The sequence below is a fragment of the Hevea brasiliensis genome, chromosome 4, assembly GCF_030052815.1.
Source record: "Hevea brasiliensis isolate MT/VB/25A 57/8 chromosome 4, ASM3005281v1, whole genome shotgun sequence".
In the NCBI taxonomy this organism is placed as follows: domain Eukaryota; kingdom Viridiplantae; phylum Streptophyta; class Magnoliopsida; order Malpighiales; family Euphorbiaceae; genus Hevea; species Hevea brasiliensis.
This window is the reverse complement of record NC_079496.1, coordinates 12,451,824-12,464,914: the sequence shown is the minus strand read 5'-3', so window position 1 is coordinate 12,464,914 and position 13,091 is coordinate 12,451,824. Positions and strand designations below refer to the sequence as shown.

Here is a 13,091-nt window from a genome sequence, read left to right as displayed (position 1 = left end):
TTTATAAGTATTGAATATTATTAAACTCTACTTAAAAATTAGCTCAATAAAAAAATTAAATGAATGGATCAGTAATTTAATCAAGATCAGAGATTAATTTAGTGAAAAAATCAAATAAATAAATCACTAATTTAATTAGTAGGTTAATGATTTAATTAATGATTCATTAAAAATTAATTGAATATTAATAAATTAATTAAAAAATTAAATATAACACTTATTAATATAAATAAATACAATTAATTATTTAAAATAAAATTTTAATATTTACTTAATTATATTTAATAAATTTAATAATTTTTTTAAAATTTTATATAAAAATATTTCAATAATGTGATGCAAAAAAATTTCTATAAATGTATGTATCTTTGCCGCTCTTCCTTTTCCCTCTTGTTAGAAAGAAATAGGAAGAAGGATAAGGGTATCATAGGAAGGAAAATTTATCTTTCATTTGATTCAGTTGACTAGAGGGAATAGAGAGAGCGGAGGGAAGGGAAAAGATAGAGCGGAGGGAATATACTTAGAAAAATGGCATAATAGCTAAATAATTTTTAAAATATAAAGATCTAAGTGGTAATAAGTAATAAAATTTAGTGATTAAATAGTAAATTATTCTTTATAAAAAATTTACTTGCAAAAAGCACCTTTATTTCCACTAATTTGCACTATAACCCATATTTCTAAGAATTGAAATCTAATTTGTTTCGAACCAGACGCAATGAAACATGAATTGAATTCCATAAATAATTGAATTGAACCAAACAAGCTCTTACCATTCCTCCTCTCAAACAGTGTAAAATGGTTAATGCCTTGGCAAACAAAGCGGAGATTTTGTCTCTCTACCCCCGCTTCACTTTCGTTTTCAATCTGCTAGGGTTCTGTTTTCATTTCTCTAGCTCCTTATCCACTGTAGTGTCCATAAATAAGGTACTGTTACTCTCTCTCTCTCTCTCTCTCTCTCTCTCTCTCTCTGCTTCATCGACTGATATTTCTTTCGTTTAGTTGTGTGCGGTTCTGGGTATTCTTCTTCTGTTTGGTTGCTGAGAAAAACAAGGAATGGGAAAGAAATTTGAAATTTTGGTCTTATGGGTCGTGTTGTATTGGTTCCAAATGTTTGAAAAAGGTTCAACTTTTGCTAGTCAGTTGAATGCTGTCCGGCGCGCTCAACTGTACGCATTTGTTTCTCTATGCGTTTGGATCACCGGCAATTGAAAACCCAAGTTTGTTTTTCTTTTATCGGCCCACATTTTCTTAGCAATTCAACAAAGCCTTTATTTTAGTGCTGCAATTTTTACGTTTATGAATAGGTCATTTTATTAAACAGTAACTTTATTTCACTATAATGTTTTTTTTATTGATCTCCATTTTCTCTCTGTAGCTTTGGGCATTGAATGTTTAGGGGCTGTTAAGGAATTTTCAGGGAGTTGTCAGCTAGTACTTGAGTCGATTAATTGGGAAGCAAGGAGAAGAAGTGGATTGATTTTAGTTATTTCTTTGTGGGGTTGTGTTGTAGTTGGCTTTTCTGGGATATATGTTCTTGGTGAACTGAAATGAGTGTGGTTGGGTTTGATATCGGTAATGAAAACTGTGTCATTGCTGCTGTGAAACAACGGGGTATTGATGTGTTGTTGAATGATGAATCAAAACGTGAAACGCCATCTGTGGTGTGTTTTGGGGAGAAACAGCGGTTTCTTGGGACTGCTGGGGCTGCTTCTGCTATGATGAACCCAAAATCCACTATATATCAATTGAAGAGATTGATTGGCCGGAGTTTTACAGATCCTGATGTTCAAAACGAGCTTAAAATGTTACCATTTGAAACTTCTGGGGGACACGATGGTGGCATTTTAATTCAGTTGAAATATTTGGGTGAGACACATACATTTACGCCAGTTCAGATCATGGCAATGCTCTTCTCACATTTGAAAGAAATAACAGAGAAAAATTTGGAAATGCCTGTTACTGATTGTGTGATTGGGATACCATCATATTTCACAGACTTACAGAGACGGGCATATTTGAGTGCTGCAGAAATTGCTGGGTTGAAGTCTTTGAGATTGATGCATGATTGTACTGCAATAGCGCTTAGCTATGGGATTTACAAAACTGACTTCCCCAATGCAGGGCCAACATATGTTGCATTTGTGGACATTGGTCACTGTGATATGCAAGTATCTATTGTATCATTTGAAGCTGGGCATATGAGGATTCTATCCCATGCTTTTGATAGCAACTTAGGAGGAAGGGATTTTGACGAGGTTTTGTTTAGTTATTTTGCCTCACAGTTCAAGGAGCATTACAAAATAGATGTGTATTCTAATGTAAGGGCGTGTATTAGGTTAAGGGCAGCATGTGAGAAGTTGAAGAAGGTTTTGAGTGCAAATGCAGAGGCACCTCTAAATATTGAGTGCTTGATGGATGAGAAAGATGTTAAAGGTTTTATTAAGAGAGAGGAATTTGAGAGGCTGGCTTCAGGATTATTGGAGAGGATAAGTGTTCCCTGCAAGAAAGCTTTAGCTGATGCTGGGATACCTGTGGGGAAGATCCATTCCATTGAGCTTGTTGGCTCAGGGTCTAGAATACCGTCTAGTACTAAGTTGTTAGCTTCTCTATTTGGAAGAGAACCCAGCCGGACACTGAATGCAAGTGAATGTGTGGCACGAGGATGTGCCCTCCAGTGTGCAATGCTTAGTCCAGTTTTTCGAGTCAGAGAATACGAGGTTTGTATCTTGATATGAATTATTTATTCTTTAAATATTGTCCCGTCAAAAGTTACCTTCTTTGTTCCATCTGTCTGTTAGCACAATGATTTTCCAATTCAAATAGATATGTGTTTGTTCATTTTCTTTTAATACAGTTGTTTGCTTAGCTTAAGCTGAATTTGCTTTGGCTTAAGTTGTACGATTATAAAGAACCAAATTTATCTATGCAAAGAGCTAATTGCATGAATGAGTTAGCCAATAGTGACTAAAATTATTTTCCAAGACCTCTCTACGTTCTTGCTTTTGTTTATCTGGTAGAGTCTGTAATCATGTTATGAGCAGTGCCTTCCTTCTGCTCCAATCACAAAGCTGCATAATTTTATTGTATGGTGGACAAATCTCTTTTCTTTCAATTGGTATTGTTACAGAAATGCAAGAAAGTACAAAAATAAGCTGGATATTGTCCAGCATTAAAACACATTTATCTGTTCGTACATTCTTATTTACCAAAGAAGTAATTGTAATTCATGTCTTATGCAGGTTCAAGATTCGCTTCCTTTCTCTATTGGATTTTCATCAGATAAAGGCCCAATTGGCACAGGGTCAAATGGCATATTGTTTCCAAAAGGCCAACCCATTCCAAGTATCAAAGTTTTGACATTCCAGCGAAGTAATATATTTCATTTGGAAGCATTCTATACCAATCCAAATGAACTTACCCCTGATGCCTCTTCAAAAATTAGTTCTTTCACAGTAAGCATACTACAGCTTTTCCCCTCAAAAGACATAACATGCAAGATTGGTTACTAGTTGATTGCTATATATGGCTTCTCTCATGAATGCCTTAAGAAACAGATGACAAATTTGTTATTGGTAACATTGTTGATGCTGATATTTGCCATGCGCAAGGTATTGTTTTTGATGTTTGTGTATAACAGGGACTCTTATCAAGGCTGTAAATTTACCATACAACACTTTAAAGGTCTCTTTTTATTTCAGTGAAGGATGAATAGATCTCCATTCCATGTCCATTTGAATATATCTTCCACTTCTAGAAATCATTAATTATACCAGAAGTTTTATTTCATGACATTCATGGCTCATGCAATGCATCTTCATAAATTGAAATGACATTCAACCATAAATTTTAACATCACAGACCCATTTTCTTATCTTCGCCAGATGTGGTTGCCTTTCTCATGAGTGGGGAAGCTAATAGTTATTGTTACTTCAGTCATTGAGCACATGAGCTAATATTCCATGTATGAATTTCAAAACAGATAACCTATATATTGCAACTGTCTGGGTAGAGTAATGTGATATTCAAGCAGTTTTCTCTGGGCATGCACTCGCTGTATCAAAATTTTAATGGTCATTCAAGTGTGTCTCTATCTTTTAGCTTGTTCAACTCCTAAATCTTAATGATAGATGAGTTTGCTGTGCAAAGAAAGGAAGAGGAAAGATACACCAGTGTTTTACCAATGGCTTAAGGGTGAATAAATCTGGTCATATGCTAGACATTAATGGACTAAAGATCTCGGAGTGTGAGGATAGACAGTAACTTGTTATTAGTTACCCATTGTTGGTGCGGGAATACCCTCCCTGAGTTCCCATTTTATGAATGGAACAAATAATAGGAACATAACTAATATATTGTCAGAAAGGAGATGCAACCAAAACTTAAATAACAGTAATCTAGCATGATTTCAACACATCATCATCATCTCACGTGCTTATTTTTCTGTATATCTTGGAGGTGAGAAGACTGCAACTGAAAATTGCAGGACAGTAGAAGGATGTTTCACCAGGAGTATGTTTTTGAGGATTATTTGTTGACAGTATGATAAGGGAAATATAAATGAGATTTGTGGATGGGTAGTTAACTGGGTAATAGAACCATAAAGGATTTTGTCAATCTGGATCTTCATTAGCAGTGAATACCATAGAGACAATTGTTTGATGTGGCATGCTTCTCTGTCCATGATAACAAGCAGTTTTTTTCTAAGACATGTGGATTTGTTTTTTGCAACAGATAAATTAGCAAACTATACATTTAAGGTTTGCCATCTGTTTTCCATCACCATTTGTGGGATGTTTTGAATGTGTGTGCATATCATACTGGCTATGTATAGATATCATGCAAATATGTGTTGAGCTTGTTGTAAGCATGGATGCATCTTCTGTAGTTGGACCACAAGGATTCTGAGTTCATGCAAAATATTTTGTGCAGATTGGTCCTTTTCCGGGCTCCTATAGTGAAAAGACAAGGATTAAACTGAAAGTCCAATTAAACCTTCATGGCATTGTCACCATTGAGTCAGCTATGGTAAATATGAATTCGCTTTTTATTCTGTATCCCTATTAACTTTATCCCTGTTTGAGGGATTTCTTATTTGGTCTAAATTTTGTTATGGCTTCAGTTGATGGAAGACCACATAGATGATTATGTTAGAAGGGACAATACTTATCCAGAAGGAGACAAAATGGAGGCCGACTCTGCTTTTGGTTCTTCAACAAAGCTTGCAAATGATGATGAGGATGATGTGACAATGCATGCCAGATCATTAGATGATTCAGTGAGTTCCTTGTAAATTGTACCATTGTGTGAATCCTCTAGAGATATATTAGGATTTGTTTGTGTGCTGCAATTATTTTTCAGTGGGATCAGGAAGGTCAGTTTTCATCTCAAATTTAGACATATGAGAGACCTCCATTCATTGACTTTAATGTTCTCTGTGGATTTACGTATATTGAAGAACCAAATCATCTAAAAACCTAAATTTGTAAATTAGAACATGGAATATATTTGTTATCTCTAATACACAACCCTACAATGTCCATTGGGCTTGAAGTAGGCGCGGGTGTGGTCTGGTTCCAGTTTGGGTTCAATCCTGTTCGATCAAATCTGATGTCAACAATTTCTTTTAATTAGAAAATACAGTTTTAACTCAGAATGGATCAAACTCACCAAAATCAGTCCAGTCTGATTTCGGTCTAGTTCGAATGGTTTCGGTCAAATCCAGATTTGACCTGTTCCGGTCCAAACCCGGACTGCGCCCTTGCCTAGCTTGAAGCATGGATAAGCACAAGTTGTCCTCCAATTTAAATTGAAAATTTGAAATTTAATTAATAATGTGAAGGGCATTGGGTATCAAACTCTTGACCAGTTGGTGACAAAGGCTTTGATTTATTGGGGAACTATTATACTTAAAAGCTTTGTGGGTGAGAGCCCAATAGTAGGTTTAGTATAAACTGACAATATTTAACACTCATACTGGTTCTAGTGCTCTTTGAATTTTGTGTTGCCTAAAACGTAGGCTCAGGAACATGCACCAAATTCATTTGCACGCCATTATTTTCTTCAGGCTAATGGCATAACAAGAGACAAAGCTGGTCAGAGGCTTGAGATGCCAGTTACTGAGAACATATATGGTGGAATGACTGAGGCTGAACTTTCAGAAGCTAAAGAGAAGGAATTTCAGTTAGCTCAACAGGACAAACTTGTGGAACAAGCCAAAGACCAGAAAAATGCCTTGGAATCATATGTTTATGAAACACGTAATAAGGTAGAACCTCAAATTTCTGACACAGGATCATATCTTCCCTAGATATCATAATTTGGTTTTGTTTTACACAATCAATTTGGTTTTTGCATGTCATGCCTTTATGAAATTTCTGCTGAATCTGTTTTAAGGCTAACATACCAGCTCTATGCTGTGGTAAAATTATTGTTTAACATCTTAAAAAATAAAATAGTTGTTTTATGGCTTTATATTTTGTACTTGTATTTGTGCAACATAAGCATGAACTTGGGAATGTTGCTGCTGAGTTAATGGGCTGTAATTAGCTAGAAATGACTTCTTGTCATGACACAACAAATGTGATATGAAACAAGATGAATGAAGGATTGGATAAAATGTCTGAGATATCCATACTTTATGCTAGATTTTAATAATTTAATCAAGCTCAGAAAGGGCTTCTAATTCATTGTCCTACTATTTTTCTTAATATTCTGGTTTGAGAAGTAATGACAAGTTATATGAATAGCTTTTCAACACATATCGGAGCTTTGTCAGTGATCGAGAGAAAGAGGGAATCTCCATGAGCCTAAAGGAGACAGAGGAGTGGCTTTATGAAGATGGTGATGATGAAACTGAGAATGCATATACTTCAAAAATGCAGGATCTTAGGAAGGTAATTTTTATCTCCAAATCTCAAAATTTAGCATCCATTTTTGGTTCTCCTTTCCTGACCTTTTCTTCCCATGGTACTAAATAGTTGGTGGATCCCATTGAGAATCGATATAAAGATGTAGAAGCAAGAGCACTAGCTAAACAAGATTTGTTAAATTGCATTGTGGATTATAGAATGTCTGTTGATTCTCTCCCCCCTGAGGATAGGGAATTGGTAAGACATTGAAACAATATGAACTGTAAATGTGATGTTTATTTATTTTTTTAATAACAGAACTGAGATTTTTTTCCAGATCATTAATGAGTGCAATAAAGCTGAGCAGTGGGTGAGAGAGGGAACCGAACAACAAGATTCCTTACCCAAGAACACCAATCCAGGGTTATGGTCATCGGAGATAAAGAGCAGGACAGAGGATCTAAACTTGTATTCTTCTTCTACCACATTTGCATTTTAGAAAGTTCAGAACTTTATTTTATCTTTTCAGTTGTGTGTGTGTATATATATATATATATATATATATATATATTATGAAATTGCAAATGTAAGTGCTGCAAGACTTTGTGATCCATTTGATTAACATCGGTGGTAATAAATATTTCATAAATCACGTCTTTGGACAGGGAACAGGAACATATGCCAAGAATAATTACCTTTAACCATTTAGGATTGTTTGTAAAATAGATTACTAGATCGTTTGCATATTACTACTAAAGACATGATTCAGTGATCCTATTGCTTTCAGTTCATTGCATTTATTTCTGGTTATGATCAGTGGCTTCTCAGTGTGTAGTAACCTTTGCTTTCATCGATTTCAGGATATGCAAACGTATATTGGAAAGGAAGGGTTCTCCACGAAGTTCGGAGGACAAGAGACCAGACCAGCCGCAATAGGTTCAAGGTGTTGAAGACCTCTCAGAAAACTTCACTTCAATTTACACTTATAAACATGGCACAGTTTACACAGCCAAATACACAAAAACTAGTAGCAGTATTAGGAATCCTGTTTTTCAGTAACCTGAATGTGAGGCGCTCATAAAGATTGGGGGCCCTATTGGCATTTGATCTAAGCACATGGGCTATACTCCAGAAGACAAATTTGAAGCTTGCTTTATTTTCACCCCTATTTTGGGTAATGCAAGTGTAATCACATTTTATTCGTCGTTGATTGACAAATCACCAGTATCATAGGGTGCAGTGGCAAGTTTGCCTTCAGAAATAAGTGTTGCACTTCTTTTCCCCAACTCCCTATTCACTGGATGCCTTGTTGTATGACCTTACCTTTTTATTCAAAATTAGTTAAGGCCTTTGAAAGGAAGCTCCTGTTGATCCTGGAAGTAGAAGATTGCACCCCTCACTTCAGTCAGAGAAAGTTGCTTCTGATTAACTTGTGAACCGTGCTAATTGGCTCTTACTCTGCGGATTCATTTCAGTGAAGGAACTGACGTGTTTTAAAACAAAAAATTAACATGAAAGATAAGATCAACCTATAGCCCAGCTGCTTCTGTGAATCAGTAGCGGAGTGACATCCGCAAGGCATAATTATCTAGCCAGGCTTAATCTAGTTTAGCAGCAGGCAAGAGGAACCATTGAATTCAGCACGAGGCTTACCTAGCATAATCTCAATTTCAAAACAACGCATAAAGTAGAAATCCATTCCAAACATGTCCTTTGACTAAATCCCTTAAATTAAACTTTGGAGATTTCAGAGATTAACGGATTTTGCCCTCATTATCGTCTCAAGATTTGAAGCTTAGAATTCCTTATATAAATGATGTTGGGCAAAAGTTTTAAAAATGCATTGGCAAGTGTACAAACTTGAATGTAGATTAGCTACATGAAAAATCTAATCTACAAGGTTTACAAGAATGAACTGGCACATATATGGGGGAAAACGTATAGATATCTGTGTTGGCATCCACATTCAGCCTTTCTTCCTCTTGACATTAGTCTTCTTTTTTGACTTTCTAAACCCTCCACTCTCCTGCCAGCAAGAAAATATGTGGAAAAAGAAAAAATTACACCAGCTAAATGAAAATATAAACATTAACACAACTTTTTCAAGGAAGAATCATACTAAAACGAACGGAAGAGAAGAAATAAAGAAAGAAAAACGAATAAAACATTGTCCTTCATACCTTTCTGTAGTGTCTGTATGCAATTTGACCAGTCAACTCCTGACCACTTCTCGAAACATAAACCTACAGGTGATCAAGCAGGGGAAAGATGTACACAGAATATTGAAAGAAAACATCATTAAGAGACAAGTAAAACCGGTGGAAAGGGAGCCTCCAAAATGTTGACATGGAAAGAGGAGGGATAACATAATATCCAGTAAGATAATCTAATTTGCGTTTGTTGATAAACCTATGTGAAGGGAAGTATCATAGTTTAACAGCTAATCCATGGCTCCCAACTACTAAATTTCACTGTCGCACTTTTAGAGCTTAAACACCCCTGTAATTTTAATATATAGCAGATGTGGAACAATTTTCTCACTATGGCATGGTGATGAGCAGAATTTCAGGAAAATTAAGAGTTTAACTAGTCCTCTTGGGTTTCTTGAAATCAATTTCCTCTTGCATTAAAAGTGCTGCCAACTAAATAAAGGATTTGAGAAACTCATTTGTATTCTAAGATTTTAGGGTTAATTGGCAAGGGCCATAAAAAAAAAACTTCAAAATTTGACCTAGTTCTACTATTGGTTGAAATATCAAAGCACACATAAAAATGAACCAATCAATTATTGGATAATTATTATAAAAATTTAAATTCATTAAAAATATCATTTCAGATGCAGTGATTCAGCATACCTTCCTCCCCTCAGGGGATGTAAACCAGCGACCAGCAGCTTGACCATTTGCATGAACACGTCTTTTCCCAGCATCCTTTGGAATGGCAGAACTGATTTTAGGGTCTACCCATCCTTCAGAAGCATGCATGACTTCTTTGGCATTTGATTTCTTTAATTTGTTTCTTCCCCTTGTTGAGCCTTTCCCATTGTTACTTCCCCGAGTTCCCCCTTGCTTAGAAGCTTCTCCATGGAATTGACTTCTGAAATGACGGCAAGTATACATTATAACATAATTGAGGCTAGAGATACAAAAGCTGAAGTAGAAAAGGAAGGTGGAGCACGTTACATGTAATTAATGACTGATTCACTATGCTGCTGATTTCCCCTGTTAACTATGCCCAATGGGGAAAAGTTAGGTAAGCGACAGCGGACTAGTGTCTGAATCCTTGGATCATCATGGAAGAAATAATGATGAGCTGGAGGAAGAGGGTCAGCCAAATTCCATCTTTGCTCGTAGCCTTTGATGCTATTTAAGTCATGATGACTGCCCACACCGCCTTTATATAAACCACTTCCCAGTTTCTGAGCTGCATTCTTATCTTGAAGGGAGTGGAAATATTCTTTGCAGACCTCATCCAGAACAGGTGTTGGAATGTGAAAATTCTTTACCGGACAGAAATCTTTCCACAAATCCTCACTTTGATGCTTCTCTGTTGATTGATTTCTCCTTTGTTCACATGCAGGAGGCTGCTGCTTCTTCAAGGATGAATTAATTTTTCTGCTTACATCTTTATTCATAGAAGGCTCTTCAGAATCAGAATCAGAATCAGAATCAACTAACTGAAACCTTCGAAGAGGACTTCTAGTTAGCTTTGGAAATACCAAGCCATTGTGGCCTGTCTCTGCACAGGAAGAGGATGGAGCATCTGAAGAATGTTCACTTTTCTTCTGGCTTGATGATTGAGTAGTCAGAACCCCAGAACCATGCAGAGGAACCTTTGAACTACTACATACAGAATTGTACTGTTTTGATGAATGTGCATCTGCTATGAAAAAAACAATTTAGATCATTGAAAATATTGATCTAAAAAAAATAACCATCTGGGTATATGGATGCATAATGAAATTGATAGTGATATTTGATTAGAGACAGCCACCCACAAGGAAAAATGAAGCATATTAAATCAATTGCCTAAGCACCCATTCCTTATAGAAAGGCATTTGTAAACATTCAAGACTAAGGCATGTTCATCTAAGCTGACATTTACAATCTGAGAAATCCTCTTAGCAAGATGAAATTTTGAACAAGTGAATGTATCAATCTATCAAGAGAAGTCTGACTTGAATGAATTATAATTAAGCAGTGACAATCAGTTGACTTGAATCTATAATATAAACAATGGAAAAGTATTATTGGAAAAAATTATAAAATCTATGACTTTAAGCCACTCTTGGTCACTACTGAAAAGTCACATCAGATATGATATTCCATTGCATGGCACTATTTGAAAATGTTTAATTATAGCCAAGATGAATTCCAGTGATTAGCTGCTCTAGCCCCTAAGCTAAGACCATGTCTGTAGCCAAGATTTGGCTCGAAGTTAGGCTTGTTTAGCATGATCCTGTGACTATTCCCAATAATACATAGGTCAAGATTCAAGAAATAAATATGTTTGCAAAGAAGGGTTGGCCATGCTGCTTAATAAGTCATTAAATTGCTAAAGAGACCATTGTAAGAGATTTTCCTGAGCTGGCGATAAGCATCAAGTCCGTTCCATCCTAGAACTTGTCTTAGCCAAGTTACCCAAGTTCAGTAATTTTCTTGTTAATAACTTCAAATTCTTGTGCAACAATCATCTACAGAAAAGTAAAATGCAAGCTCTTTTAACAAGATTTATAATATCAAGTCCCTTGCCAGATGCAATACATAAAGTCAAGCCATTATTTGCTCTTAGATTTCTTAACACGTTCCTTTTGTTTTCCTTATCAACCCAATATCTAAAGTGATCACTCTTGGGGCAGATACGTCTACAACTACTTGAAATACCAATAACATCACTGAGGTGAGTGTTATATGCAACTCTGTCTTGCTTTTCCCCCTTATTTGGTTCTTGAACATTAGAAGAGAGTGAAATCAAAAGGCATCATAATAGATTCCTCCTATATAACATAAGCAAAATCTCTTATTTCCTTTCCCTCTTTTTTTCTTCCAAAAAAAAAGTTCTGAGACGATTTTAACATAAAAATTTTAGGGTTTTTAACTTCTTCCACTCAACATCACTAGCAAGGTCTCAACTTTATTTCTATTCCTTTGTACAGTTCCCAAAAACAAATCTCTCTCTTAGAAATTAGCCAATTTAACCCATTACTAATGCTCCATTTACATGCAACCAACTTCTTGCATTAACCATATTGATAATATGCACTAAATAACTTCCTGAAAACCGTTCAAAGCACAGACAAATGCACCAAAAAAAAACAAAAAGAAAAATAAATGGGCAGTATTACCCCTAACAAAATCTTCCTGTGAGGAGAACTCTTCAATCTCATCATCACCATTATCAAAAAAAACCGCCTCCTTTTCTTTCCTCTTCAATCTTGGTTCCTCGATTGCGGGTCCTCGTCTCAGCCGCTTGAATATCCGGGGCGAATCTGGCCCACTTTCGGGATCCGAATCCATAACCTGAAGCCCAGAACCATCTTTTTCGGAATTTGCGACTCGGGGTTGGAAAACTCGATCATCATCGTCCTCCGATACGGTACAGGAACTCGGACCTGGAGCTGGATTGAGAACGGACAGTTCATGGATTCGAGTGGGTATTTCAGGTTCCGGTTCGGCATCGAGGTCCAGGCCGAGAGAGAAGGATGGAGGGTCAATATCGGCCATTGGAGAGAGAGAGAGAGAAAGAGAGGAGGGAGAGGGATTGAGGGCAATGGAGAAATTATGAGGGTTGGAAATTTTGGCGCGCTAATCATGGTGTTTTGGAGGGTTTAATTGCATTTTTCATTTTTAAAACCAAGCCAATTTTTCCGTGTGTACAAGTGTAGCTTGTATTGAACTTCTTTTGGGAGAAATTTGAGATTAAAAAATTTAGGGTAAAATAATTTTTTAGTCCTTAATGTTTGTGGATATTAATAAGTTGGTCTTTTAGGTAATTGGTTAATTGCCATATTTAATTCTGTTAATCTCTTAATCCTTCCATTCAATTAGTAATTTTGGATAATTTGTAATTTTTATTTGTTTGGATAATTTATAAAATTTCCCTGAAATTATGTAAATTTTATAACTGTATCCCTAATATTTTCGTATGTAATAATTTTACCCCCATATTTTGAAACTGTTTAATAAAACCTCTTGTCTGCATCTCAAGGTACCAGGGTGCTTCGAATTTGGTATGTCCTCT

At 35.9% G+C, this 13,091-nt stretch overlaps 2 protein-coding genes across 3 annotated transcripts; one reads left to right on the top strand and one right to left on the bottom strand.

Moving 5' to 3' along the window:
* Positions 1-433: 433 nt before the first annotated feature.
* LOC110658572 (heat shock 70 kDa protein 16) lies at positions 434-8,220 on the top strand. 2 transcript variants are annotated; one of them, XM_021816249.2, is made up of 11 exons: positions 674-927; positions 1,003-1,220; positions 1,379-2,720; positions 3,243-3,455; positions 4,933-5,028; positions 5,123-5,278; positions 6,068-6,268; positions 6,750-6,896; positions 6,981-7,109; positions 7,189-7,319; positions 7,712-8,220. In XM_021816249.2, the coding sequence occupies exons 3-11, from the start codon at positions 1,551-1,553 to the stop codon at positions 7,785-7,787; spliced, it is 2,319 nt and encodes a 772-aa protein (XP_021671941.2). In that variant the 5' UTR covers positions 674-927; positions 1,003-1,220; positions 1,379-1,550; the 3' UTR covers positions 7,788-8,220. The 2 variants fall into 2 exon arrangements, with proteins under 2 accessions (XP_021671940.2, XP_021671941.2); XM_021816248.2 differs by lacking the exon at positions 1,003-1,220 and having other exon boundaries at positions 434-927.
* A 410-nt stretch (positions 8,221-8,630) lies between these two features.
* Positions 8,631-12,727, bottom strand: LOC110658573 (uncharacterized). The gene is made up of 5 exons (XM_021816250.2): positions 12,196-12,727; positions 10,034-10,730; positions 9,707-9,947; positions 9,032-9,094; positions 8,631-8,877 (listed from the first exon to the last, which is right to left on the bottom strand). The coding sequence occupies exons 1-5, from the start codon at positions 12,572-12,574 to the stop codon at positions 8,818-8,820; spliced, it is 1,440 nt and encodes a 479-aa protein (XP_021671942.2). The 5' UTR covers positions 12,575-12,727; the 3' UTR covers positions 8,631-8,817.
* Positions 12,728-13,091: the final 364 nt, after the last annotated feature.

What these genes read in the sequence shown, in the direction of transcription:
- LOC110658573 (XM_021816250.2), bottom strand. Translation starts at nt 12,574, where the DNA reads ATGGCCGATATTGACCCTCCATCCTTCTCTCTCGGCCTGGACCTCGAT. An exon ending in ACAGGAAGATTTTGTTAGGG is followed by an intron (nt 10,731 to 12,195) that starts GTAATACTGCCC and finishes TTTTCATAGCAG; the next exon opens with ATGCACATTCATCAAAACAG. An exon ending in CATCCCCTGAGGGGAGGAAG is followed by an intron (nt 9,095 to 9,706) that starts GTATGCTGAATC and finishes GATCACCTGTAG; the next exon opens with GTTTATGTTTCGAGAAGTGG.
- LOC110658572 (XM_021816248.2), top strand. Translation starts at nt 1,551, where the DNA reads ATGAGTGTGGTTGGGTTTGATATCGGTAATGAAAACTGTGTCATTGCT. An exon ending in TTCGAGTCAGAGAATACGAG is followed by an intron (nt 2,721 to 3,242) that starts GTTTGTATCTTG and finishes TGTCTTATGCAG; the next exon opens with GTTCAAGATTCGCTTCCTTT. An exon ending in AGGACAGAGGATCTAAACTT is followed by an intron (nt 7,320 to 7,711) that starts GTATTCTTCTTC and finishes CATCGATTTCAG; the next exon opens with GATATGCAAACGTATATTGG.